Raw genomic sequence first — 26,232 nt, forward strand, 5'->3', positions numbered from 1 at the left:
CTACTGACTACTTGGACCAAGTAGTATAATATGTCGAGCTCACTTTCCTTAAGTGGAAAAAGAGGACAATATTATCTAGTTTCTAGGATTACTAGAAGGATTTATAAATAACACATACAAAGTGTTTATATACCAGGCTTATATAAATAGAAGATATTGTCATAATTTATCTAATTACTTCCCCTAAAACCTAACTTAATAGTGCTTATAAACTACCATTAATTTGTTGATGAAAACTAAGTGTTAAGTGCTTCTTAGCTACACACAATGAATGCAATTTTCAGTCAGTTGCAAATATTGTTTATTAGAAGAGAAGCCCCTGGGAGAAGGAAGCCAGAAAGAATTGATGAGGTCAACACAGCTAAGGCATGATTACCTGTTATAAGGTGTAGAAAAGGTTGCCAGGACAATATCACGCCCGTTGATACGAATCACATCTGTAACTGCCTGGAGAATGTTGAAATAAAAATGAGAGTCTCCGGGAACTGAGCAGTTCAGGCGCGCCTTCAGGAACGATGTCCACTGTTTCTCCAGGACTCTTTGAGATCCTCCCATATCATTCTTACAAACCTGAGCCACTCTTGGGAAAACTACCTGCAGAGGAAAAACACATAGGGAAAATTAAATGCATTCATTTTGCAAGGAGATCTTAGTAGAATCTGCATTCCTTGAAAACAGAAACAAAACAACAAGGTGCTTAATTTAATACTGTTTCTAAAATCAGTAGCAAAAAAAAAAAAAAAAAGAAAGAAAGAAAGAAAACAAAAAAAGAGGAAAACTCAGCATTAGAGCAGCATGTTTTAAAAGATAAGGCTGTGGCATTTAATACAGAGCCATAAATCCTTCAGGGAATCAGCTCCGAGCCACATAAACTCATTTCCATACAGACTGCTTAGCTTTTTATTTCCTCGAACAAAAGCACACTTTGTATGCACAATCTCTGCCATCCTCACTAGCTGCCTCTGGGCCCTGAATCTGTGCAAGCCACCCTGGCATTCTATGTTACCCTCCAACTTAGGGACCTTGATCAACTCTCTGGTAGAAAGAACTAAAACGGACATCCCCTAAGTGTTGTATATTGCTTTTTGCAGTAAAGACAAAAATCAAGACTCAATTTGATTAAAGATACTGGATACTTACAATCTCTGTGGAGCAACTCAATTAAGAAAAAAAAAACAAAACTGTTGAGTATACCTGGAAACCACATCTCAAGACACTTGACTCTCGGGCCAGGTGCACAGGCTCATGCCTGTAATCCCAGCATTTTGGGAGGCTGAAGCAGGTGAATTACTTGAGGTCAGGAGTTCGAGACCACCCTGCCGACATGGCGAAACCCTGTCTCTACTAAAAATAAAAAAATTAGCCGGGCACGGTGGCGCATGCCTGTAATCCCAGCTACTCGGGGGGCTGAGGCAGGAGAATCACTTGAACCCGGGAGGTAGAGGTTGCAGAGAGCCGAGATTGTACCACTGCACTCCAGCCTGGGCAACTGAGCAAGACTCCGTCTCAAAAAGAAAAAAAAGATACTTGAATCTCAGCATGAAACCAACCAAACATAAATTTTCAATAGAAATACTTAAGAGATTTCTTGCGATTCGTTACTGTTCTGAAACAGCAGATAGGGCCTCCAGACTGCACTCTGTTATTAGATTTATGGTTCTCATTTCAAGATCATTTATAACAACATTTGACCAAAGGTGTGGGTTTCTGAAAGTGTTAGAAAGTGAGCCAGGGACAGCATCCCCTCTTACCTTTCCCATGGTGTTATACTCCACTGCTATTTCCCTGAAGAAGAAGTAGATAAAATCTCCGTAATCCACGGCTTGAACAAAGTATGGTTCTGTAGACAAACAGGCACTTTAATTGGGAACATGTCACAAAGAGTTATCAGAATTTCAATCAAGTGTAGCCAAAGACATGTTATTAATTAAAAGTGTAGCACCATTAGACATTTGGTTAACACTAACCATTTCTAATGACTTCACACATGCAAGTGCTGGTGATTTCACAAGGTATTCACACTTACACATCATGTCTTTCAGAAGCTTTGCAATCAACAATGAAGAACTATCGAATTTTGCATATCTCTGTAATTTTACTTTCCACAATGGAATGCCCCTATTACAGAGAAGATTTTGTATACATTGCCTCGTCACCCTGACTCATACAGGGTTGTGAATAGCTTTTCTCCTCTTCCCCACCACTTCCAAGCCCCTGTCCCCTTCCATGAATGCATTGTTCAGTTCTTTTCATGCAGAACTCAGAGATGAGAGCTTGAAGCAAGAAAACATGAATGTAATGTATTCTATTGTTGTGGCATTGGTAGTTTTGTTAATACTCCAGAAACTCAGGGGAAGGAAAAAAGGGAGGTAAATAAATCAGTTGAAGCCAAAGATGCAATTTACATGTTTCTCTCTGTCAGAAGCCATTACTCAAATGAAGAAACAGTCTAAATCTCCCACAAGATGTGTGTTCTCCTCCCCTCCGACCCTCCTTCTTTTAATTGTTTGTTCACCTTTCAACCATTTTGAATCATGCTTGACGGTCCGCAGGGTAGGGCTTTCTCCAAGACTCCGGTAAATGACTGCGTCAATTGCAAGGAAGTCAGTCACTGTGGCTGAGTATAGTTTTCCATCTTAGAAGAAAAAGAAAAGAGGTGAACAGGGTGGGAGCAAGTCAGTGGGGGTGGAGGAATAATAAAGACATCCCCTAGATTGCTTTCCAACATCAGGCAAATGAGATAGGACAACTGGGAAAAATCCAAGAGTTGCTGGGAAAACTCTTGGCCCACATTCCTAACCATTTTAAATTGGGATCATGAGAGATGAAACATTTTTCATTTTAAAATTGCATGGCAATTTTTTTAAGCGGCAGCAGCAGCAGCAGCTCAGGGAACAGGGAAAATGGAAGATGTTTGCTTCACTTGATTAGCTGGACCTTGACTGAAACCTCAAGGCCAAGGATCCTTGGACACTACTACTGCCACCACACCATGGTAAACTGGATTAGGTGAGAGCCCAGGGAAAGATAGATGCTGATTGTGTCCCCAGAAATTTTAGGCACATGCATAAGTAAAGAAGTTCTCAGCCTCATCAGGTGAGAGGAGTTGAAGAGAGAGGGTTCATAAGCAAAAAAGGGCTGACTAAATTGCTAGCGTCCTGAGAGTCACAGCTCCTCTTGACCTTAGGCTTGACAGTTCACTAAACCCTCGCAATCTGGTTTCAATAACAGGTATTTGCTTCGGTATCTCCAAAGTCACAAACTAAAAACATTCTGAAACACAACATGCTAAAGCAAAGAAGAAAGGGGAAGGGGTGACGCTGAGTTCAAACAGGTCTTTCTTTAATAATTCATGCTTTGGTGGAGATATGATTGAGGGTAGATCCCAGGCATAAGAGAATAAAGCAGACTGAAGATTAGTCTCTAGACCTTTTGGTTCCTTCCTGGCTTAGCAAACACTCTGCCAACAAATAATCAAAAGGGGTGTTCTAGAATGGCAAAATCTATGTTGATTACATGGAAACAAGAATTATATTCAAAATAAAAAAATTACTTCCGTGATTCACTTTTAGTGGATTACATATATTCATTAGTTGTATGTCAAAGTGACTTACATACAACATAGTACTGTTCAAGCTCTTTTATATGTAGTGTAAACATAATGGCTTATTGTTTTGTTTGTTTGTTTTAAAAAAACTCATATCCAAATAAATAAAGATCTTGATGTCTGTCTTTGGTCTTAAAATAATTAAAATTTGTCCAGGTTCAATTTAGAGATGTCTTAATATCTGCAGTATTAACAGCTATATATCAATAAGTTTTGACTATTTTGGTAGATTTAAACTGCAGAGAGCAAACCTTTCAATTGGCCCAAAAAATATCTAGGAATCATAACTTTTCTTATGGATTTTGAGCCCCAGGTCATGAAGACATTCTTTATATAAGACTATAGAATATGTATTCTATATTCCTATAGCCCCGCGCCTTGGCCTCCTACAGTGCTGGGATTACAGGCGAGAGCTACCACTCCCGGCCCTACAGTTAAATTTAAATTCTCCCCTGCAGCCACATTCTGCAAGGTCCCAACTAATGCAGGCTCCAAGTGTCAGTGAGGACCTCCAGCAGTAGTCATGCACTTGGAATATGCTCAAGTACTCTCTCCACTAGCCTTGCTCCTACCTCACAAACAGGTCTACAAGACTTTGTATTCTTGACGGAACTGCTTCTCAGTAATACTGTGCTCTCATTTAGTGGGAGAACCTGAGGAACGTGCCCTTCTTAACTTGACAATCTATCACTGTAGATTCAGGCCCACAAATGAATGACACTGAGGGAGAGGTTTAGGAAGCCAGAAGCCAGGAACTAATCTTGTTTCATAATCAAAGCCCTAGGGTCCCTCATCCACCTAGTATGTGCCAGTTTTTAGCTGTTGTGATGGAAATTATAGCTAACTGCTTTATTACAAGCTATAACAATCACTATTATACCAACACTTCTCTTACACCCACCTCCACATACACAGCTGGTAATGAATTCCTAAATAAATTTCTAATTAAAGCACACAAACTCATACACAAAAATCCCACTACATCTGAAAATGATGGTCTGTTTGCTATTTCTTTATATCTTTTGCAGTGGAAAGAAGGAGTAGTGTTGGAGAGTAGAGGTCAGCTTAAGCAATTAGCACCCTCGCCTCAGCCACCATGGTCTTTCGGTCAGAGATGGGCGTGTAACCTAATCAGGTCAATGATATTTGAGAAGACGTTTGTTGGAAGCTTGTGGGTATGTGGCCTCATTGCTCTGAGAGACCTTCCAGAGGCTTCCTTTTGTTTCTTTCCCTTTCTTTTCTATATGTGGACAATAAGACATGTAGCCCTAATTGGGGCTGGCAGTCATCCTCTGACTGTGGGAACCACCAGTCTCATCATGAGGTCAACATAGAGCATGGGAATGAAAAGGACCTGCCTCCCGGATGACACTGTTGAGTTGTTGAATCTAGCCAACCCCAAAGTCCATCCTACCTTAAACAGTAAATGCACATCGGTAGGGGATTTTAAATTTAATTATTATTATTTTTTTTACATTGGTGGTTTGAGGTGGGATTTTCTATTATTTGAGCCCAAACATTCCCTAACTGATTCATCACATGTTCAGCGCTATGCTGTTTACCTGCAAACAGTGCAACGTTGGCATGTTTGGCATCATATGGGCATCTGGCCATTCCGCTGAATTCATCCCCGAATGGTTCCAACGTATCCATCTAAATGAAATAATCGGACTTAATTACAAACAACAATCTTTTCTTTTGCCCTAAACCCTCAGAAATAATTTCCAGGATGTGACAGGCCTTTTGTAATCTGTAACCACTTTGAGATGGACCCTGTTGAAGCCAACAGTTTTTTTAAAACTGTAGTTGAGAATCACATAAAATAGCTGTGTTAAAAACATATTTGTAGGGGAAACATGGTCAAATCAGACATTCTTTCAAGCAGCGTACTCTTCCACGCAGCACATTTTTTTATGAAAGTCCTTTTCAGATATTTTATACCAACCAAGAGCTTTCTGTTGAACTCTGACAGACTTTGTGGTCTGTGGGTCTGGCATGTATTCAAAAATGATGCTTAGCACACAGTGATGCAACGGAAATGCCCTTATCCTAAGCTGTGCACGCTCTAATCCTATCAATGAGGAAAACAATAGACAAGGGGTATATGGTTTTCTTTATAATGTAACTAATCCTAGAAAAAAAAAAAAAAGTTATAGCTGTAGCTGGTCAAAGGCAAGAAGTAGTGAAGTACAAACGTTTCGGTTTGCGAGGTTGGAAAGGTCCAGAGACAAAAGCCATGGTGAATTCCTCTTTCCAAGAAGTGAAAACTAACCCTTGAAGCAGTCATCAAATCTTAGACTTCACAGCAGCTCCTGGGAAGTTAAACCACTATCGGGTACAGATAATTATACAAAGACCCAGCCTGATTTTTGCAGAAGTTCAAAAGATTTAGAGAATAGGAGGAAAAGGGCAGGGAGTACAGTTTTAGATTTATAGTGGGTAGCCTTCAAAGCTCTCCCCTAGATAAGCTTGATAATCTAATTTGGGGCTATAACCTTTCTAACACATTCAGCTTACTTGTGTTATAAAAATTAATATAGATCGGGCATGGTAGACAGGCAGATACTGAAAATTTGTCACTCTCTTGCTTCATGTCACTCTAATCAACTTGATGCCTGTGAGCTATGATAAGACTTGGGTTTTTCAGTGGAAGGCTGGTCATTGTTTTCACTTTGAACCTTTGTCCTGATCCGTTGATAAAAAGCACTTAAGACAGAAGCTGTCGTTCTCCCTGCAGCCAAATACATTATGTCCCATATCATCAGCAATGTCACACTGTGCCCTGAGTCTAAAAATACACTTTTCTGAGCAATGCCAAGGGTTCTTACTACCATTCACAGTGCTAGGCATATTGTTGGGAACTGAGCATGAGCAACATCCCATCTGCGGCTTCTGAGAGGCCTGGGCTCCTGGAGCATGTCTCAGCAGGTGTGGCAAGAACAAGCAAGAGGTGACGGCATTACTATAAGTGTAGAATCGTGGGAAATGGAACATGTACAGAAAGAATAAGCCAGACCATTCATGGCCTGTATAATACTGTGCCAAGAAAACCTGTACTTTGTCATAAAAGATAGCTTCCCATCTAGGGAATTCCTTGGGATTTGTTAGAAGCATTAATCTTAATGAGTCCTAAACAATGACAAACAGGGATGGAATATTAAGTGGTAAATTAAAGTTGAAACCTTATCTGTATGCTGTCACTAGTTAGAGTAAATGCTGGGCTAGACTGGCTACCTCTATTATAAACTGATGGATCTTGTCTTTATACTTAAAAACTTGATCTTTGGTTTATGACAGACCTTTATTTATTAATTTTGATTTTTAAAAAATATTGCATTAAAAATCTAACATCTTAATTACTGAATTTTTTGGTGCCCCCTTCTATTTTGTGCCTGAGGCACGTGCCTCACTTGCTCCACCCTAATCCTGGACCTGTTGGTGCCCATTTCCAAGTGTAAGATGGAAGATGAGTAAGAGGGTCAAACAGACCTTCCCTTCACTATACATGCCAAAAGACAGAGGGTTTTTCTGGTGAGCTTGCTGGTACAGATTCCAGCCTATCATTGCTTTTCTCATTCTTCCCACTCCTAGGGTTTCACTTTATGATGATGGAACCCAAATCTATATTTCTCCCCGCATCTCTCTCTAAACCAAAGCTTACTGATCCAACTTCTTGCTAGATAGCTCTATTCATGTCCCATAGGCAGTGCTGTTCACAGTGCTTGGCATTCTCATACTGTGCAAAATGGAGCCCTTACCTTCACACTCCCCAACCCCCAACCCCAACCTCACAGCTCTTCCTTTATTTCCTGTCTGAATTGGTGGCAGCCCCATCCATCTACTCACCAAGAGATGGCCTAGGAGTCATTCTTGACTCACCTCTCTTCTCTCTTTATCCTGTGCTTATCTATTATTAAATCCTACCAGTTTTATCTATTCTCTTCCCTTTATCCCTGGGGCTATCTACATCTCAAGTTTTTTCTGTTAACACTTGTCATTTCACAGTCACACAATTCAGAATCAAATGAGATTTCTCGAGCTCAATAGGCCATTTCTTACTCCATGCCTTTGTTCATGCTGTTCCCTGCTAACTGGAATGCTTTTCTTCCTTCATTTGGCTAATTTCTCCTTACCCTTTAAGACAAAGGTTAGGCATTGCCTCATTCAATGCTTTACAAAAATTAATTAAACGCCTGTTTGGGAGGCACTATGTTAGGTTCTGGAGAATCACAGATGTAATCCCTGCCCTTGGAGAGCCTGTGTTTCTTAAGGGCGGTGGTATTTGTGTTCCCGGTGTGAGAACAACAGGTAGGAAAGTTTGAAGACAGGGGGTCATCTTCTGAAGCTTCCCAGGCTCCTCACCTCATGCATGGCAGGAACTTTTGTGTTGTGCTTCCATAATCCATTGCATGATGTCACCATGGCAGCAACCCCATGAAATTGTTGTTTTCTTCTCCCTGCCTGGCTTCCCTAAGGGATGAGGCCTCCTGTCTGTCTTTACAACCTCAGCGACGGGCCAGAGTAGAAACACAGTACATGTTTCCTGAGAGAAAGGCTGGCAGAAAGATATACAAGGAAAGCTAACAGTGGTGCAGCCAAGACCTCAGATCACTGCCACCTCTGCTTCCAGGCCTGGCGAGTTCCCTGCTCCTTCATCAGCACCTCTGTTAGCTGCATCAAAACCAGCTAGATTTACTAACTCTTTAAGAGGGCTTTTTCCAGCCCTTGCATAAAGCCAAAGTAAGTAAGGCCGTGGTCAAGAAAGCTGAGTGCCCAATGTAATTAAATTCCTGTGTTCTTGTAGGAAAGTCTACAGTTTCAAATGCCATGCTTTTGAGATACCTTTTAGAATAGAAATCACTCACCATATAAGTGTGCTTTTGTGCTCAGAAGTTAGATAGTGGGGTGGGAGGGAGAAAAAAAATAGAGAGAGGAAATCCACATGGTGTATGTGGTAAGTATGTCAGTCTTCTGAACAATAGAGAAAAGGGTCTTACAGAAACTAACTTTGGTAGGCAGGCTCTTTAAAGATGTGTCAATCAATCCTGAACAAACAGGAAGCTTAGAAGCCTGCTTAGGATCACTCATGTGGAGCAATACATTAAGTTGAACAAGTGAGAGGAACTCAGGTGGTGTTGAATTACCCCTCTTAGGTTGCTGCAGGTACAATCACAGTAAATTATGAAATGCCTCCTGGCAGTGTGGTTCCAACCGACAAATAGCGTTTACCTTATAGTTTCTGCAGGAAGGGTTGAAGGCATTAGTTCCACAGACAAACAATGCATCGTCGTTTTTCTTTAGAAGAACTTTAATAAAGTTGTGGCACTCATCCTGAAAAATAATTCAAACTGTTTTGTATCGTGTCCATTCAGTACAGAAAGTGATTCTTCACTGTATGCTATGGTTGGCTGACAGTAAGGTTAAAATGGAGGTGCCTGAGGACTTCTCCCATTAAAAGTTCAAGTTCTTCCTGATGTTAACCACAAGATGATGCCGACATCAACGATTACTCTTTCAACAGTAAATAAAAACAAGGCATAGAATGGAAGAGTGTGTGTTTATTTTATGTCACAAAAGGAAGGCAAGCCTGGAAATGCCAACCTCCCATCATATTAATTTTAATGTCAGATGCTCCAGCGTTCCCTGATGTACAAAGCTGCTGGTTGAAGTGTGTTTTTATGTTGTTATATGACCAAAGGCACAAAACCCCGCATGTCTGCGGCAGCCTTTTATGAGCTCTTCCACAGACTCCCTGTGGGCCTTGGACTGCCGAGGTAGACATCGGAGTGCACTCAGAAGACTCTGGGCAGCCGGCTTTGTGTCCATAATCCTGTGTGTGCCTAAGTAGTTCATGATGCAAGCCTAGCAGCTGTTGTAATGTTTCATCACATTAAAAGCAAACTATTTTTGCAAATTAAAGCCTTCAATAAGTTGATGAAAAAAGCAATTACTGAGGGAAAAGGGAAAAAGCACAATCCATTCTACATCACGGTCTATGGCTGGAGATAACAGTCAAAAACTTAACCCAAAGTGGCAGCTGCAGGAGAAATGAAAATTGCCTACCTTATGTTTTCCCTTCATTCTGCATGTGTCTACATCGGCCTGTCTAGATTTCCATGTCAGTTTCTGCAGGGATCAAGAAAGAAATCAATTAGAGCCCAGAGGTTGTTGCGTTTGATTTTAGAAGTAAGAGTTCCCTTGGGGAGACTAAAGGCAGAACATATATTTATTGAAAGCTTTCTGCACCCTTTCTCCATGATTAATTCACCATAACAACAAAAGATTCCAGATGAAAACCTCTGTTTAATTTTGAACTCTTTTAAACCACAAAATGGTCTTCTTCTGTTTGAGATAAAGATGAAGGAGAAAAGAAAGAAGAATAAACAAGAGTGTGGAAATTTTACATAAACTATCCAAATTAATTTGCCAAATTATGCTCATTTGGATAAAATATATGTCTTTGCCCTTTCAGTTGATAAATCCATTTTTATAAAGAAGGCTTTTTTCTTAAAATACAGAAGTCATTTTCTTAAACATAAAGAGGACATTCACTCTAGGTGGAAAAAGATTTAATTCAGGTTATACTCCTTCACATAGATTAATGGACTGAAGGGATCTTCTATTCCTATGGCACAGGTTTTATGAACTAAAATATCCCCATGTGGAGTTATGAGGAAAGCTTAGGTTATACTTTATGTCTCTCTGAAATGGGTAACGATCAAGTTCCTGAACCACAACAGTCAAATCAAACTTAATACTGCAAGACATGGAAATATAACATTGAAACCTTTGTAGAATACATTTGTGGAACAAAATTTTACTTATGAAAACTGATATTTTCCTGGATAAATGAGGCAATATTTTTATAAAAGAAATGTACAAATTACCTAAAACTTCAAAATGTATATGTACACATATATTTGATGAATAAAATATGAAGTACATAACTGTTTCTGAACATATATTAAATCCTAACCTATTCCCTAATTAGGATTTCACAAAATGCACGTTGGCATCTCTAAATTATGATTAGCTACATCATCTTAATGCACTTAAAATACACATTCTGTTCAAGAACTATCCAAAGGTCCTTCATTTTACAAATATGGTTTTAAAACAACTTACTTTGCTACAATAAATTTCTTCCGTGTGTGATGTGTCTATATCAACAGTATAAATATGGTCCCTATAGGCAAAGAAAAATTAATACAAGGTCAAACACAGAGTCAAAACAGTTCATTTTCTGCTTAATGAGTTATGTCTTATCAGGGCAGATAAGCCCATATCCATGTTCATGATATCCACATGCAAGAAGAAAAGAGCGCAGCCTTCAAGAGATGTCTCCGGATCCCATTTAGCACCTTCTGATAAATCATGGCATTGTGCTCCAAGGAGCACCCTTTATGAAAACTTTCCTGTATTAGCTCTTCTCTCTGACACTAGAACTATAGCATCTGCATATATGTAGCTCAGAAGGGAGGGCTCTGAAAGTTAAATCGGCCCAAAGACTAGAACACAGGTGCATTCGTGTGCCCTTTCATTATCTTCAAATACATGTACCAAATACTTGGTATTCAACATGCCACATCTGTTCATCAAGAAGGCTAACAAAAAAATGATCTCCATCTCCATCTCTCTTTTGAAAATATATTTCCATCTTAACTGTGATTATTTGATCGACAGGATGGATGACGACAAAGGTAAAATTATTTCCAGAAGCCACTCTTTTCCCTCATAATGATGGTCAATTAAAGTCTAAAATGTACTTAAGCTAAAGTTTACATTTCTTGCTTCTGTTCACCTTCCTGTTTTGCTGAGAATTGGGTTGTCTTTACAATTTGCTGCCAATCTAGCCTTGGAAGGAGAGAAAGAGAATCAGCAGCTCAGGTGTGGGGCTATATTTAAACATCCCCTTCTGTGTGAGCTGAGTACAAGGGCGTTTTTGTCTGGAATTCGTAAGAAAGAAAAGAAAAGAACTATATTCAACAGAGGAGATGGGGGGCTAGTGAGGGAAAGCAAAACAGCTCATTTTCCCTTGAAATAACATTGACTTTTTCTAAAATGCAGGAAGTCCTGGCGCTGGAAAATTACCCACAGCTTTAAACCAGGACCTCGTCTCCCATGCAGACTTTTAAGTCCCCTCGTTACTTAAAAGAAAGAGTGGGGAGGTGATAAGAAAGGAATTATTTGCAGGATTCACATATATATATATATACAATTTTTTTCAGTTCTTGGGAAATCTGTTTGCTTTTTGTTTTAGGAAAAATACAACAGAGAAAGATAACAGGCCGTCTCATGTGAAAATAAAACCAGCGGCAAGGGCAGTTGGCTTAGAAAATTCCCTTGCCAGCTACTGTGAGTGTGCATGGGGGAAGGGGGGGAAGGGCGTGGTAAGGGGTGGAGGAGTAGGGGCCTGTTTTGTAAATTGCTGAATAGGGAAGTTTCTTCAAACTTCAGTAGGCTGCCAGAATCACCCTGCCCTTTAATTTCAAGGCAGTTTTATTGCATTTGTTTATTACTTGCTTGACTTTATTGGTGGTGCTGTGGTCAGACTCATTATTGGACTGGAATTGCCTATTACTTTGCTATCAGGTTTGAGATGACTCGAGGCTTTTCCTTGCCTGCCTCCCCTCAAAACTTAAGTCGGAGCTGAACATATGAATTGTAAATGAACAACTGATTAATATGCATTGGCAGCTCCTCAGAAAGCTCTCAGATTGCCCCCTTTTGGCATGGCCTGTTTATGTTAATTAGCAGTTTAGAGATTAAAAAAGAAGAGGAATTTACAAAGTGGATAATAATAAAGCAGAATTGAAAGGGGTTCTTGCCACCAACCCTCACTCAGTCCCCTGGGTTCTGGATGGGACTTGGCTTGCGATTGCTGACACCAATTGTCTAGAAGAACTGGGAAGCCTTTTAAACACAGAATTCTGTGAATGAAATCTTCTTTTGGACAATGACAATCTTTTTCAATATCCAAAAGCTCGCATGGCCCTAGCAAATAAAAATGGTGCTTTATGGTAAACCACAGACCAGGGTCAGGGGTCATTCCCAACCATCTTAGTGTGCATCCCAGGTCTCATACACTGTTCTTCCTGAATTAAGTTGTTTGAACATAAACTGACTTAATCCTAGGACTTCCTCTTCCCCCTCCAGCAAGCACCACTGAATTGTGTTGCCATGGCTTGAACCTGGGCGGGCGGGGGGCGGGGGGTGCAGGGAGGGATTTAGCTTTAAATCGTGTTACTTGCTGCCTAGAAACCTGGATCTCTCAGAGCAATGTTGAGAAGTGTAAAATTAAAGTGAATTAAAGTTGGAAGTGTAAAAATAAAGTGTAAAATTAAAAGGAGAGAAGAAGTCCTAAATATGGTGGGCATGGAACTCCTTTAAGAATTTTTCTAAGGGTGTGTGTTGAGAGGAAGTGGCTGCGTATGGTGTGAAAACAAACATGTCAGTGCTACAGTGATACAAACTTGACCTTTAATAAAGATGAGCTTATTTGATAGTTTCAAAAATATTACTGTGTTTCTTCTTTTTATCCTTCTATTTCTTCTTTTCCTTTCCTTCCTTGGGGTGAGGAGTTAGAGTAAAACTCTCTTGGTTTTAATGAGCTAGACTAATGGTCACTTTTAAGTCTGCATAGGACCTTGCTACTAACACTCAGGTAGCCCTGGGACCTGTGGTCCACACCCTGCTAAATCATCGAATACAAGGGCAGTCTGCTTTCCATTTTTTCCCCTGGAGACTCAACTAGAAAGTGAACAATTCACAAGAGATTCTTAAGTCAACCTATTTCTCACAGATTCAATGTTTTATCATTTGTTTTGATCAGCCCTTAGACAATTCAGTATTAATGTCATTTTCCAACCCTATTACGTTTAGGAAAATAAAAATGACATTTAAGAAGGAGCTGGTATTCTATCAGAGAGGTGACTACTGACTACTGAGCATCTTATGGAAATGCTTTATAGTGGCTACTCATAATGACCATGTTCTTGGGCAATAGCTATTACAAGGGTATTCTCAGGACAAACAGTACCAGCTCTGTTCCTCAATATGCAGCAAAGTACAGGCAATGACAGTATGGACTCTAGAGCAAGACCACCCTGGTTCAAATCCTGCCTCTGTCATTTTGGCCCCATCATTTCACCTATCTGTCCCTTGGATTCCTCCTATAAGACATGTGAATAATAATAGCTCCTTCTTATAGGGTTGTTTCCAGGATTGGATGAATTGACATTCATAAAGAATCTACAGCTATGTTTGTTAATTGTATGTGTACAGCATACTAGTTGTATATACTGTATAAGTATTTGTAAAGTAAAACTTTAGGAAAGTATTTGGGCATTGCTTCCTGTAGCCAAGTTAGGGGCAGTTTCAGGACGTTTTAGTCTAGCCCTTTTTTTTTTAACTTTATGTTGCACAGCTTATCACCTCGGAACATCTAAGTGCTTTAGAAGAATCAACCACTGTTATTTACTTGTTCTTTCCTTATGCCAGACAGAAATGATCTCCATTTCTAGGACGGGCACGGTGGCTCACACCTGTAATTCCAGCACATTGAGAGGGCGAGGTGGGTGGACCACTTGAAGGTCAGGAGTTCGAGACTAGCCTGGCCAACATGGTGGAACCCCATCTCTACTAAAAATACAAAAATTAGCTGGGCGTGGTGGCGGGCACCTGTAGTCCCAGCTACTCAGGAGGCTGAGGCAGGAGAATTGCTTTAACCCTGGTTGGTGGGAGGAGGTTGTAGTGAGCTGAGATTGCGCCATTGCACTCCAGCCTGGACGATGGGAGTGAAACCCCGTCTCAAAAAAAAGCATAATCTCCATTTCTTCTCCCCAGGGTGAAATGATTAAACAGTGTAGAGCCAAGAAAGACCACAGGGAACACTACAAGATAGTGCTCCATGTTGCTGTTCATTTGGAATTATTTTGAATAGCTACACACTCCCAAAATGGAGGATCATATATTGTTGGACTCCTTAGGGACTTCATTAAGGTAATCAAATACAACATCTCATTTGGCAGAGGATACTTATGGCCAGAGAAGTTGTGGTCTGGCTAAATTAAGGGCAAAATTATAACAAAAGCCTAAATTTATGTGATCCCTGTTTGAGGCGTATTCTTACCATGCCATTCAGCCTTAAGACGTCAGTCTGTCTGTCTAAATAACATTTCCCCAATGGATTTTTTTTTTTACCAGAACCAAATAAAAACCTTCTGAAATATATATTGTGCTTTCTTTGGTTGTCATTGCCGTTCTTTCAAAGTGATGATATAGATTATCAATGATATATATGTTAACTGCAAAAATACAAATAGGTTTAATGCACACACCTACATTCACACTATATAATACATGTTTACACATTCAACTTAATTTAATAAATAAGTATTAGGCCACATGAAGTGGTTCATGCCTATAATCCCAGCACTTTGGGAGGCCGAGGTGGGTGAATCACCTGAGGTCAGGAGTTCAAGACCAGCCTGACCAACATAGTGAAACCCTGTCTCTACTAAAAATACCAAATTAGCCGGGCATGGTGGTGCATGCCTGTTATTCCAGCTACTTGGGAGGCTGAGGCAAGAGAACTGCTTGAACCCAGGAGAGGGAGGCTTCAGTGAGCTGAGATTGCGCCACTGCACTCCAGCCTGGGCAACAAGAACGAAAACTCCATCTCAAACAAAGTATTGAGGAGCAGAGCATTCTAATGGGTGCTTGAATAAATATTTGCATATATGTTCAAGATAAACAGTGGATTATTTGAGTGTAAGTGCCCAAATATGCTATTATTTCTATTTAAATCCACATAGGGTTAAACAGACACAGACAATTTTGAAATAATGATTGCTTGATAAATTAAAGGAGCCTGTAAATTAAATAACACTCTATTTAGAAACCTCAAGATCTTAAAAATAATGCATAGCTGGTAAATTTAGGACCTTGGGCTTTTGGACACTCTGAAGGCAGACATGGGTAAAAGGCCCCTTACCTAGCAGCAATGTAGAGGGTTCCGTTCATGATCATAATCATCTGGATGTCCAGCCTGTGCCTCTGTGTGGTGTTCCGTCCTGGCTTGTGGCCCACAAACACCGGATACTGTTTTGTATCTGTGAAAAGAGGAGATGGGGCAAGAAAGGAAAAGCAAATCAAGCCAGGAATTGACAGGGTAGGGAGGGGAGGGGGACAGGTCACAAAAGAAAGCCGTGTTGAAGTCAGACCATGCCACCATTTTCCATTTCCATATGAGTCTGTTATTTTAGGAAATATGATAGAAGAGTGCTCTTTAAGGTTCATCAAGTTACACTTTCATTTCTAGATGACAATAAGCCTGGATTTATATTTCTAAGTGTCACAATTTTTGATTTGTCTCTCTTTCTCAGGGCTCAACTTGCTAGTGAACGCTTTGCATGAAGGTGCTCTTTTCTTCCACAGTTTTCTTTTCATCTTCTGTAGAGCTAAGCCTGAGGGGGCAGTCTGCCAAAGATCTTGTCTCGGGACAAAACTATTTCAAAGCAGCCTTCCCATCAATCACCACAAATGCAATGTGGTCTGGAGGCGAGAGCCCTTGTCCAGGAGCCAGAAGAAAAATACAGTCTCCACAGGCGTCCAGTTGGAATAATCCACTATTGAAGGCAGCCCTGAGAGGTTGGTTGGCATTCTAGGAACTGTGGGAAGTTCACTCTTGAGTTAAGCAATTGGCTAACAATTTCACAGAGATGTGGGCTTTGACAGGACAGGGTCAAACTGAGTGTAGCCAGTCAGGTGATCTGAAATTTTCACTGTCTTGGTGAGTCAATGAGCATATTTCTCTTTTCCTACAGTTCTCTTTGACTGAGAGTGGCCAATCTGTATTGAGATCTGGCCTTTAAAAATACCTGCATCTCAACATCTCTGCCTTTACACCTACAATCTCCAGAGCACTGGCGAGCCTCCACACAAACTCAGGAGGAAAGAAAGATGAGCCACATTTAAAAGGCACTTATTTTCTGGAGAGGGGTGGGAGTGTAAATGATGACTAGAAAACCATTCACAGATTTATGCTTCGACCCTCACTTTACACCCTTGTAGTATCTGACCATTACTCACAGTGAGTACCTTATCAGGAGGCTTACTATATTTTATTTACAAGGGAGCTTAGTATAAGACAATCTTGTGCTTTCCCTTCCACTGCTTTGAAATTTCATGTATCCGTTCATCAAGGAGATTGCTGAAACAACTCAAATGATCGTGGATTTGAGTGACCACTGAGGGGTGGCTTACAGTAGTCCATTTGGGCTGGAGTCCCATCTTTTTTTTTGAGACAGTCTCGCTCTGTCACGAGGCTGGAGTGCAGTGGTGTGATCTCGGCTTACTACAATCTCCGCCTCCCCGGTTCAAGCTATTCCACTGCCTCAGCCTCCTATAGCTGGGACTACAGGCACGCACCACTGTGCCCGGCTGACTTTTTTTTTTTTCTGTTGTATTTTAGTAGAGACAGGTTTCACCACGTTGGCCAGGATGGTCTCCATCTCTGACCTCGTGATCCGCCCACCTCGGCCTCCCAAAGTGCTGGGATTACAGGCGTAAGCCACCGCGCCCTGCTCTGGAGTCCCTTCTATACTCGAGCATCTTCTATTTCAGGAGTGATGAGCTTGAACTACACATTTGGTCTTAATAATGCCCTTTGACTTTGGACTCTCTAATTGTTTTGTGTGTCAGTTTTGCTACCTCATTTTCTTCCAACCCAGAAAGAACAGCTGAACACGGGGCATATTTGGATCTCCTTAGTATTCCATATTAATGTTAGACACATTTGTATGGCTCTCCCAGTTTTTGTTTTGGGGTAATATCTTTTCTAAACAGATATTTAGAAAAAAATGCTCTCTTACATTTTTACTGTAATAAAATACTTAAGCCTTTTGAAGGGCATGAAAAAAAGTGGTAAATTGAGTGTTCCATCCAACACATAGACAGGACTGTCCTCTTTTGAGGAGACAGCTGAATTCTTAATCATGTCAGTATCTACTGACAGTGAAGCAGAGACCAAAGGAAAGTTATAAACAGTTAAAATAGGTCCTCTATAAATTAATTTCTCTTTACCAAAGTCTATTAACTATGTAACTTCTAAGTCCAAAAAGAAAATTTTCTCTGAACTACTCCAAAATGGTCATTATTTTTTGTTCATATTTTGCAAAGTCCCTATATATGAATTATATATAAAAGTGAGTAATACCACCAATACCCAGATCATAGCGATATTCTCCCACAGAGCTGATTTTAAGGCATGAACACCGTGGCCTCCATGTAGTAGCTGAGACTTCATCAGGGTTACGAGGGGTGTTTCAAATCCTCACACATGTCCCCACAACAACATCTGATGGAGTTATAGAAAAATCATCCTATCAATTTGACTAGACTCGAATTAGCCACCTTTGCCACGTACAGAGGACTAATAAGTCACCTTTTCTATTTCATTTTTCATTTTTATTTTCTGCTAGGCTGATTCAGGCTAAAATGTTCTCAAAGGGAGACAGTGAGTGAGACCATGGGTACTTACAGTTGCCATGCGAAATACTGATTGGCTCAGAATCTTCTGGGAAACCAGCCCCAGCAAAGTGTAGCAGTGTGAAATATAGCAGCAAGGCTTCTGACCTCATAGTAGTTCAGCGGGGAGACTTTATTTCTCTACTTCACCCTGCCAAAAAGTAAAGAACAGATTTTTTTCCAAGTCAGCTTTGTTCAATGCCATAAAATGAAATACCCTGAAAGATAAATTCAGGAGGAAAAAAGCCTTCTGCTTTACATCTTCTACATGGTAAATTCGTTGATTTTTGTGTTTGGAACTTGTACCCATTACCTACTGCTACCTCCTTCCCCACGCATCTGAGCCCTTTTGCAAAGTTTCTCCAATATGGAACAAAGAGCTTTAGTACCTTTATCCTGAGCCATCTTTAGGCTTTTATAGATGTCTATTTTACAGTCACGAAACTGCATTCAAAATCACTCAGAAATTTGAGGTGACTGCCAATATTGAAAAATAGGAGATTTCTGATATTAATCTAGATTTTTCAGCTTCTTTGTAAAAATGAAAATACCTGCCATAGTGACCTAAATGATAGTTTCCCTTTGGCACCACTTCCAACACACAGGTACACAGACACATGCGCACACACACACACCCACACACACATCTATAACTCGTCCTGTTTACTAATTTCCATTACCTGCTTGACTTCTTAATTGAGATATTCACCCGACTTATGTCATTCTACAGTGACTTAGACATAAATACATAAAATCACACAATCTATAAAGAGAAGTAGGCAGATCCTTTCACACTCTGAAGATTACTACAAGGAGAATCTGAAACTGCCTTCTGAAACGGTATTGTTGATTTAAAAAGTCGTATCTCTATATATTTTAGTCTCGATACTTCCTTGCAGTGTAATCGTAGTGAATAAAAATGTCAGCTATACTGTTCTACCCATCTGTGTTTTCTTGACGAAGCTCTTTATGTGCAGAAAAATTCTCCTAAATCTTGGAAATCAAAACAATCCCATGTGGGACTGCTGGATACAGTGAAAAAAAAAAGACTCATAATACAGTAAATATCACTTAATTCTCAGGCACACTGCAAATAAGCATTGCTCTATCATGAAAATTAATGTAAAATGAGGATATCTTTTCATGCTTCCAGAGCAGTAAACTCTTTGAAGTAGCCTGCCAAAGATTATCTTTTTTGAACAAAGCTATTTTACAGTAATCCATCAATCATTTAAGATTTGTGTGTAGAAATGTCAATCTTAGTAACCTAGATGTCTTTGAAAGTTAATTTGGCAAACAAACTGCTAACTTACGCTTTTTGGAACACCACTTTGATTATATACCTATGTCTCTTTTCTTCATGCCAAAAAAGTATTAATCAGTCCCAACTGTTGCACTGTAACTTATAATTTCACAGACACAGCTGGGTCTTAATCATTTCTTCAATTGAAAAGTGCACATTAATTAATTTGCTTTATCTTGAAAATCAAAGAGGGAGACAGATTGAGAGAAAAGCCTAAACAATCCCATGTCTCCATCTCTGATGTGCACATTAAAATTAAACTTTAAATGATTACTTGCTCATAAGGGTGAACCATTATGAAGAGACATAAACATCTATTTATTAGACAGGTGAAAAGCAAGAGTCTACTCAATCATTTATTTGCCAGTTCTTCCTATCCTAGAAAATCTGAACTCAAAGGAAAGAAGCTCTGAAGTGCCCTGATTTGCTTCTCATGGCTCCTGTTCAGTACAGCATTAAAGGGGAGAAATAAATAACAAAAGTAAAACATAAACAAGACACCAGTCAGCTGTTAGATTTTAGGAGAGAAAGCATCTGGCGGGAGGGGGAGGGGGCAGGGAGAACTGGCAACTTTTACCAGGAGCTCAAGAATAGTATTGTAAAGAAGCATATTGCCTCAGAGAATTTGCAGCATATAAGAAAGGAAACTCAAAAGGCTAATTCTCATTCCTTTAGAAATGTTTAGAGATGTATGTATGCTTCTAAGGCTTAATTTTTCTTGACATGACAAATGAGTCTCCATCCTTCAACAACTGCATTCATCTTTGTACAAATGTCCTATAAGCTAACAAGACAATGTCCTGCTACTTTATTATATCCCCCAATTTTAATTTTTTCCATCTTAAGATTGCATATGTCAAATGCGAAATTCTCAACCCCAGAAGCTGGCAGGAAGAGCAATGCATGCAGAAGAAATCTATTATGCAAGTCAGTGGCTATTCTGGCTATCCCTGCAGCCAGCATCATGGCTGAGATATGTCATTTAAGTATCTCCAGGTTTACAGCAGGGCTCTCTGCCAGGAAAAATAGCTGTTTTATATGTCTTTCTATCATTATATCATCAGGTAGTTAACATGTACATCATACGGGTGAAAGTGCTCTGGAACTATTGGTTAATCTCGGTCAGTCCACATGAACACTTCAAAATTTTCTTCAGTTGAAGTTTTGACGTATTATTCCCTTTCTACTCAATTTTGGGTCCTAACCCTTGTAAATATGTAGACAATAAATTTTCTTGTTGAAATGATTACTTTGCGGAGGGATCCCAATTCCATAACATTGTCATTTCTCATCCAAAGAACACAGGCTTGGGTCTCAGGGTTCCTAAGATGACGCAATACAGACTTGCACCAGCCCAGGAGAACAAAAACAAGAACACTGAGTTTATAAACCTTGAGCGAGCTGTGTTGCTGCAATTTAAGAGGCTGTTTAAGTCACTTTCAAAACTTTGAAAAGTGCTACCCACATGTAGCATATTTATAGGTATCTGCAAACATTTGTCGATTTCCCTGTCTGTGACTGTGCTAAATATAACTTAGACTTAAGCAGCTATCCAGAAAATTAGAACAAGGAAGACTGTCAATATAAGGATTCTAAATAAAAACATTTACTTCATAAGTAAGCCTATTATATCTGAATTTTCCATCTACTTGTCTCAGCCTTTCACTCTTCTTAGCCTGAAGTGAAATGGCCTTTGTAAAACATACCATCACTACAAAGTTATAATCCTAATTTGCCCCAAACCCCCAAATTCACAGAAAACCTTAAGAGCATCCTTCATTTTAATAGGCATCTGCTTGGTGAATCTGTCGGCTCTATTTAGGTTCATCTGAAATTAATTTGTATTGACTTTCTACACCCAAACAAAATTTTTTTTTCACAATAATTTTTCTCTACAGTTTTTAAGCCCAAATTGGATCACAGAACTGTGATGTACAAATGGTGTTGTGATTATTGGTTGCCATGAGCCAAATGAAGCATGCAGAATGCTAATTGGGCAGGAAACTAGCTTTCAGGTACTCCAGATTGAAGACAAAACAAAGGAGACCAAAAGGACTGTCTGAAAACCGTGTGAATGCATTCATGCTGATAATTTTTTAAAAATAATAAATTCTTTTCAATTACTAGAGCTTCCATTTATGCGCACCCCTACCTCCCGCACCCTTGATGTACAGCGGGGTCATTGTGTCAGCCAAGCATGAAGCAAAAGAGACGGCAGTGGAGCTGGAAATGATTACAAAGTCAGAGAATGAGTCCATCAATTGCTACATCTTACTTCTAATGAGTCAGTTTAACAAGCCACAAGCAGTGGGAAGCTATGACAAGTGGACCCAGCCAGAGTACCACGCAGGCTAACCCGACACTAGTTCTAATCCTCTGCCCAACTATTCCTCCAAATCCTGCCCTGGAAAATTCTATGGGGGCTCACAAACTCGTAGTACCTGGCAGAAGCTGACTCACAGAGAAGAAAAAAACTAAATTAGCAACATTGAGGTAAAAATAGGAGATTTAACAAACAACTCCAGATTTATGACTTCTTAAAAAATATCAGAGGTTTGGCTTTGCTAGTCCAAGACCCCACCTGACAAAACTGGAGTTGAGCATTGGCTGCCCCAAATAGGGCTCTCTCCAGTTGGAAACATTCCCACTCCTTCCCAGTCTCTTAGGAGGCCTTCCTTACCCATTAACCCTACCTGCCTGCCCTTGAAGGCTCTGAGGGAACATTTATATTACCCAGGTACAGGACATCAATGTTGCTGCGTCAGGTATTCTGTTCCCCTTGACCATCATCTGCAAGTGGCTGAGCAGCCTTAGCAAGTGGACCATGTGGAACCCACTGTCTATACACACAAATTAATGAACATTGCTTGTTTTAGAGACCCGGTTGGGCTGCCCCACAAACTGTCTACATGTCCAGCTGCAGCAAATGGTGCATAAATGCTCGGTGCATCAAGTTGCATGGAGGACTTGACTGTACGAATACAATTTGTGTCTGATTTGGTACACATGGCAGCATCTTCCAGAATGTTGGCACACAAGGAACATTTTAATAATAAGTGATAGTGATGTGAAAAATAATATATCTGGGTTTGCAAATATAAAATGCTTTTAACAACTCCAAGTGTGGGCTTGAAATAAAGAGGAAATGATAATAGTGGCACTATTTTTCCCTGAGGAAAGTCACTTACTACCGTGTTTCAGTAATTCTTTCAAAAAGCTCATTTTCTAATATCATATGAAGTTTTAAAGATAACCAACAATTCATGCTGTCATTAACAGAAGGAAGGGTACGTTAATGGCGTTGACCTTGGGCAAGTTAGTCAGCCTCACTAGCTCCTAGTTTCCTCACCTGTAAAATGAAAGGTTATGAAATGTAATGGTCTATAAGATTCCTCTGGCTCTGTGATTGTACTGTTCTAAGGGATTCTGCCCCAGTGAAGAAGGGTGTCTGTGTGTGTGTGTGTGTGTGTGTGTGTGTGACAGAGAGAGAGTGCGATTAGAAGGATGGTACAGGGAGTGGCCTGCCTCTGGGTCACGTTGTAACACACTCCAAAGCCAGGAACATCACCTGAAGAGATGAGTTAGGGGCGGCAGGGGGAATAAGGTGACCCAGGCCGAGGCAGGGTGAGGTGCTGGACCTCCACACACCTTTCCTCTTTGTCCTAAAGGCACTGGAAATGTAGTTGGGCTCTTGTTGTTGTGTCAGCCACTCTCTGAGATCACCACAGAGGGCAGGCAGAAAAAGTTCTAAGCAGCGTGACCTTTCCAAAACAAACTGGGGAACAGGGCTCATTTTTCCCTCTACACTCTTTCCTGGCTGCTCCTAAGCAGCATGTGGTTTGGAAACTCTAGGGATAAGCAGCATGTCAATGTGTGGTAGTGTTTGTGGCAAGCATGAGGGGTAGAACGAACTCTCTTCGATGTAGCTCTCACTGGTCTGCAATAGGCACATCATGAAAAGTGGTGCGAGGTTCATCCAGCGAGAGCAAAGAAATCCCAGCATGCTATACTGCCTAGTCTCAACTTCAGCACACAATTCAAGTAGATAAGCAATTCTAATCTGACCACAGAGAACACTGTTGTTACTGTTTAATCTTATTTAGACTTCAGTTGAGTTTTACACTAAATCTAAAATTTTCATTTTTATTAACTCAAGTTTTTGGACCTCATCATCTTTGTCTGTACAGTGTGACTGCCTCCAAAAGTCTCAACTGAAATTGATTTTAAAGCTCCTATGTGAAATCAAACTATTGCAATAACATAGGAGAGCAGAAAAGAGCAGAGGGTGAAACCTGGGCTTTGAAACCCTCTGCCCCATTACTGGCTGGGACCTCTAGCAAGATGCTTAAGCTCTTTGAGCCTCAGTTTCCCCTTCTTTATATGGGTAAAATAGTGTCTTAGAGACTCTCCATAGTCCTCAATAAATATTTATTCTTCAGCTAAGATACTAAAAATTACTTTTTAATAGCTTTTCTTGGACTCCTTACAAAATTCTCGGGGAGGTCCTAGATTAGCTTCTAGTGTTCTACTGCTTCAGTGGGAGGAGAAGTCTCCTTCTCTCCCTCCCTCCTTCTCTCTCCCCCACCCACTTCAAGTCACTAAGCTTCTTATCTCTGGAGGTGGTCACTTGGAGAGGCTGGAAAGTTTGTCTTGGGAGTCACACAAACATTGTGTGGTTTTTAAAAAATGTAAATCATGGCACTCACACTATGCAAAGAAATATAATGATGTGGAAAATAAAGAAAGGACTGGGTGGAAGTGGGGGTTTACTGAGTATCTTCTGTATGCAAGGTACATATGCCTATTACTTTATTGAAACGTCACAGCAACCCAGAGAGACAGGCCTTATTATCTCCGTTGTAAACACAAGAGTAAACTGCAATTCAGGGAGGTTAAGTAACATGTCTAGGCAGCACACAGTAAATACAGTCGTCCTTCAGTATCTGTGAGGGATTGATCCCAGGACCTACCAAAGATTCCAAAATCTGTGGATGCTCAAGTCCCTTGAATAAAATGATATAGTTTTTGCATGTAACCTATGCACATCCTCCTGTATACTTAAATCATCTCTAGATTATTTATAATACATAATACAATGTAAATGCTATGTAAATCATTGTTTCACTGTATTGCTTAGGGAAAAGCGACAAGAAAAAGAAGTCTGTAGATGTGCAGTACAGATGCAATTTTTTAAAAAAAAATTTTCTATCAGCGGTTGGTTGAATCCACTGCTGTGGAACCCATGGATAGAGAGGGCCAACTGTATTTACAGCACAGTAGCCAAAGGGTAAAGACAAAACTCAAAGCCGGGTCTGTATAATGCCAAAGTTTATGTCCTTCCCAAGGCATTAAAGAAAAAGGAATAGAAGAAAGGTTGGAAAGAGAAAGGTGCTGGCATAAATGGAAACTGCACTTATGATCATATATAGGCTGATGCATCTATGCTTATGTGGACAAAGTGGCTGAAAGTCCCTAATGGCTTCAGTAATAAAAATCTATAAAGGGAGTACACAGTTGCTCCCAAACATGTAGGCATGCAAAGGCTCATTCCACTTTATGGCCCTGTGATTGCAGCCTTAAGGCGACAGAAAGATGCAAATGCTTCTCAACCAGTTTTAGGAGAAATTGATTGTCTCGTGAACACCACTGTGTTAAGTGGAGCCACTTGCCTGCTTGCAGCCTCCCTCAACCGTGATGTTTTAACATCAACACATCATAGAGAACAGTGTCAGTTGCAGAGGGTAAGAACGAAGTTGCCTGCTTCAGTAGCTGATAGGATAAACAGATGTGGACATATCACAAGTCAGTAAGGAACCTCTGTCCAGAGAGAGATGGGAAAGCAGGTGTTTTTGCTGAATATCCAGCTGGAGACCTGCTTCACAGAGACTGGAACTGCTGATCATTCTTGCACCAGAGGAAAATTTGAAGAAGTAATGAGTTTAAATAGTAGATATCCTTCACTGACCTGGACAGCTCTGTTTCAAGGACTGCAGCATTAAGAGGGTGCTGCTGTCCACAGGATGCAGAGCTGGGTCAAAGAACACATCCCATTGTAATTAGAAACAACCTGGGCCCATTGATCCTGTTTGAAACCTTTACTGTACCCGGTTTGCAGGAACCACGAGGGCCACCTGTTCAGTGATATTTGCATTAAGATATAAGGTTCGGGCAAATGAGAAAAATAGCTCCAGCCTCTTAATAAAGCATCCGGTCTTTCTTTCCTCCTCTCTCAGCCATTAACAGAGACATAAAAGCACCCATTTTGGAGGAAAGGGAAATGCCACAGACCTAACTTCAACACATTTTGGAGAGTGATGATGGCATTCAATGGAGGATAATAATAAATATCGACTGAGTGTAATAGATGTTCCATTTCAGATCTGAAACCACTATCACAAAAGCGTAGAAAAACTGTGAATTCATAAGTACTTCTAGAAAAAATATCTCTTTTCGAAAAATAAAGGTTGGTTGTATACGTATTATCTTTTGAGGGAGAAGGCAAATCTTTTCTTTCAGATGATTCTTTGTTATGTTCGTTTTCCTTCTTTCTACCCACCACCCCCACCCCAAACACACAGCCCTGAGCGAATGCAGTTTACTTGGATGTTTATTGCACATCTATTGCACTTTACTTGGATGTTTCTTGCACATCTATTGCACTTTACTTGGATGTTTCAGATACAGTCTCATGGCCCACTGCGACTCTGCTGCTATAGTCACGACCTTAGTAGGCCTGAAAGTATTGTGGCAAACTATCTTGATCTCAAAAGTCTGCAACAGTCTCAACCAGGCT

General features: G+C 40.3%; 1 protein-coding gene across 3 annotated transcripts in view; it reads right to left on the reverse strand.

Moving 5' to 3' along the window:
• Positions 1-26,232, reverse strand: part of SEMA6A (semaphorin 6A) — a 130,607-nt gene that overhangs the window by 42,796 nt on the left and 61,579 nt on the right. For all 3 annotated transcript variants that reach the window (XM_024247170.3, XM_002815807.5, XM_054555839.2), the window contains exons 2-10: positions 18,150-18,287; positions 15,603-15,720; positions 10,733-10,793; positions 9,671-9,733; positions 8,837-8,938; positions 5,170-5,260; positions 2,516-2,635; positions 1,752-1,840; positions 377-594 (exon numbers count right to left, since the gene is read on the reverse strand). In XM_024247170.3, coding sequence (XP_024102938.2) covers positions 377-594; positions 1,752-1,840; positions 2,516-2,635; positions 5,170-5,260; positions 8,837-8,938; positions 9,671-9,733; positions 10,733-10,793; positions 15,603-15,720; positions 18,150-18,249 — 962 coding nt within the window. In that variant the 5' untranslated portion in view covers positions 18,250-18,287. The remainder of the gene's footprint in view (positions 1-376; positions 595-1,751; positions 1,841-2,515; positions 2,636-5,169; positions 5,261-8,836; positions 8,939-9,670; positions 9,734-10,732; positions 10,794-15,602; positions 15,721-18,149; positions 18,288-26,232) is intronic.

Source organism: Pongo abelii, chromosome 4, assembly GCF_028885655.2.
Source record: "Pongo abelii isolate AG06213 chromosome 4, NHGRI_mPonAbe1-v2.0_pri, whole genome shotgun sequence".
In the NCBI taxonomy this organism is placed as follows: domain Eukaryota; kingdom Metazoa; phylum Chordata; class Mammalia; order Primates; family Hominidae; genus Pongo; species Pongo abelii.